The 2676-nt window shown below is 46.7% G+C and overlaps 1 protein-coding gene across 1 annotated transcript in view; it reads right to left on the bottom strand.

Moving 5' to 3' along the window:
- The window catches only part of LOC104489695 (rho GTPase-activating protein 32-like), a gene marked incomplete at both ends in the record, with an annotated part of 65453 nt that overhangs the window by 10140 nt on the left and 52637 nt on the right, over window positions 1–2676 (bottom strand). The window contains one exon of the mRNA XM_010131889.1: window positions 718–855. Coding sequence (XP_010130191.1) covers window positions 718–855 — 138 coding nt within the window. The remainder of the gene's footprint in view (window positions 1–717; window positions 856–2676) is intronic.

Genomic DNA, 2676 nt, shown 5'->3' with positions numbered 1-2676 from the left:
ACAGACAGACCCAGGCCCGACAGTTTTGTGATGCTCTGCTGGCTCAAATAACCTCTGTGGCCACACATCGCATTGCCTCACTCTCCGCACCTTCTGGAATGATACAGTCAAGAGGCACCTGCTACTTTCCAGAAAGTTATTTTGGACATGAATAAGTCTCTAAATGATCGAGAGGCAGGAAGCTGAGGGAGTGCCAGCTCACCATATTCCGAGGGAAGACGGTAAGTCAAGAAGTGACAACTGCCTTTTATTCATTTAGGGAAAAAAACCCCCACTCTTTAAGGGTTTTAAAGGCTATTTAAATAATGCACTAATGACAATGCTCTCAAAACCCAGCTTCAGTAATTTTCAGTTTACAAATCTAAGCCCAGCATTCCAAATGGTATTACCCTTGCAGCCCTGGAACAGCGTGATTTCCTAGGAATGTTGCTGACATTGAGTCAGCCACATTGCTGGAAAAGCTTCCAAGGCCAAAACAGAAGTCTTATCTAAGGTAGTGACAGGACAGTCTCTTTTCTGCCGCTCACAAAAACCACTCCACACTTACCAGAGTGTTAATTCATACGAATGTGCAGGGCATTCCCCTTCAGATCGTCTTATTTCTAGTCATCGAGTTCCAAATCTAACCCAGGCCACGTTAAAACTACTTTGCACTAGTTGAAAACATCTTCCAAGCCCCTGCCTATGCTTTAGATGTTTACAGAGCTGATGGTTTACCTCTGGACTGTCCCTCAGGGCATCGGAGCGGGGCAGCTCTGAGAGCTGGGAGAAGCGCCGGTCATAAATACAGAGGTGAAGGTGTTTATCAAGGACTCTGAAATCTTCATAACTCCGCTTCACGATCCAGCTCCTCCCCTGCACAGACAGAACAATCACACTTGTATGAGCTCCTCAGCCAGGCTGCATTAGAAGATGATGAAAATCTGTGCACTCATGCTCCAACCAGCTATTTTCATTATTTAACCGTGGGTTTGGATGCGACCCAGCGTTACAAAACCTAACCAAAACTTCTAACTTCCACCTCTCTTTGGAGGGATTTGCAGCACTTTCCTCCACGAGGTGTCTGCACCAATGTAAATGACAAAATGGTTGTATAAACAGCGTGAAATCAGATCCTACATAGATAAAAGAAGATCCAATCAGGGATCTGAAGGGAGATTTGAGGCTTGCAAAGTTTCTGTCAGATGCCCCAGGCAAATCTTCAGCTGAATTAAAAAAAACAATCTATGATGAGTAACACTAGCTGAAGATTTACTCCTGAGCGCGTATCATTTCTCCAATTAAAATATTGACAGGATACAAACCGCTTCAGGGGACAAGGAAGGGACCGTGGCAGCACAGCATCATTTGCTCTGCGAAGCTTTTAATATCTAATGACTACTCCTAAATGCTTCGTGGTCTATTATAATCAATACAAAATTGTTGTAATAATGCGGCAGTTTACAGGTCATTTTATGAGCATTTTATGAGCAGTCATTAATCCTCTCAGCGCTCCCGTGCAGCCCCCAAAACGAGACTGTTCCAGGTGGGGACAGTGCTGCAGTGACCACAGACCTGCACAAAGCTGCAAAGCACTTTTGCAGTCTGTCTCTCCCAAAATCAACAGTACAGAACTATCTGAAAATCAAAAGAACTCAGTGTTACGCACTCCGCACACAGTCATGTCCCTTGGGAAAGGGTGAGGAGGAGAACAAAGCTGTACGAGGCTGGGACTCTGACTTCCCCATCGCAATTTTGCCCCATTCATTTGTTCACCCGGAAAATTCTCAGAAGCATTTTTATATTAATACCCAAAGCCTCGAGGCAATTGCAAATGTAAAACTGTAATACAGCATACGCGCTGTTTTCTGTCACATTTATGTAAGCTTCTCTACTGTGCCCAGAAACTCTGCTTCCACAGCACGAGAAATCACTCCTGTTCAAGAGCCTACACAGAGGGGACCGACACAGGACATAAACACTTTGTAATTTCCGATGACTCCGTCTAAAGGAGAAAAAAAAAGCCAGGAGTGCAAGTCTGATGAGCTTCAAAGAGCTGACAGTCTTTCCAATTTCTCCATCTTTTGCAATCGAGTGGTTCTTGCTTTCTTGGTCAGCTGCCAGCATGACCTTCGGCTGAGCAAGGTTGAGTCACCAGCATAAGGAACGAGAAATCGCCGCAATCCTCCATCTGCTTCTGCCCGCTGCACTTAGCAGGACGGTTCCATACCATCTCATACGCTAGCCAGGAAACTACGAGCCTATTCGTCAAACGACTGTAAATCTGTCATTAATGCCACGATATTTTAATTTTAAACGCTGGCCTGTGGATTTGCAGTCTCTTTTTATCCCATGAAGACAGTAAGAGTTAAATTCACAGGACAGGAATGGTTGGGGGCAGCGAACCACTGCTCCATGTGGCAGACAGCGCAGGATCAGCCCTATGGAGAAGGTTCCACACAGCCAGCGCTCTCCCGGCTTCTGAGGAAACCAGCTCGGTAACGAGGCTACTAACAGCTAGAGGAGGTTGATTAACGAGCGGGGTCAGCTTACCTCGCGACAGCAGCGGTGCTTCTTGCCCCACCACCTCTCTGGGAGGTTCTTCTTGCGCTGCACGGCAGCTCATGGAGCGAGCCCTGCACCGGCACAGCCTGAGTGTGGTGCGGGAAGGTAACCCAGACCCACAGCTCCCGTACC

This window comes from Buceros rhinoceros, unplaced genomic scaffold, assembly GCF_000710305.1.
Source record: "Buceros rhinoceros silvestris isolate BGI_N320 unplaced genomic scaffold, ASM71030v1 scaffold2272, whole genome shotgun sequence".
NCBI lineage: Eukaryota > Metazoa > Chordata > Aves > Bucerotiformes > Bucerotidae > Buceros > Buceros rhinoceros.
The sequence above is the reverse complement of the archived record's forward strand: the minus strand, read 5'-3'. Positions and strand labels throughout refer to the sequence as shown.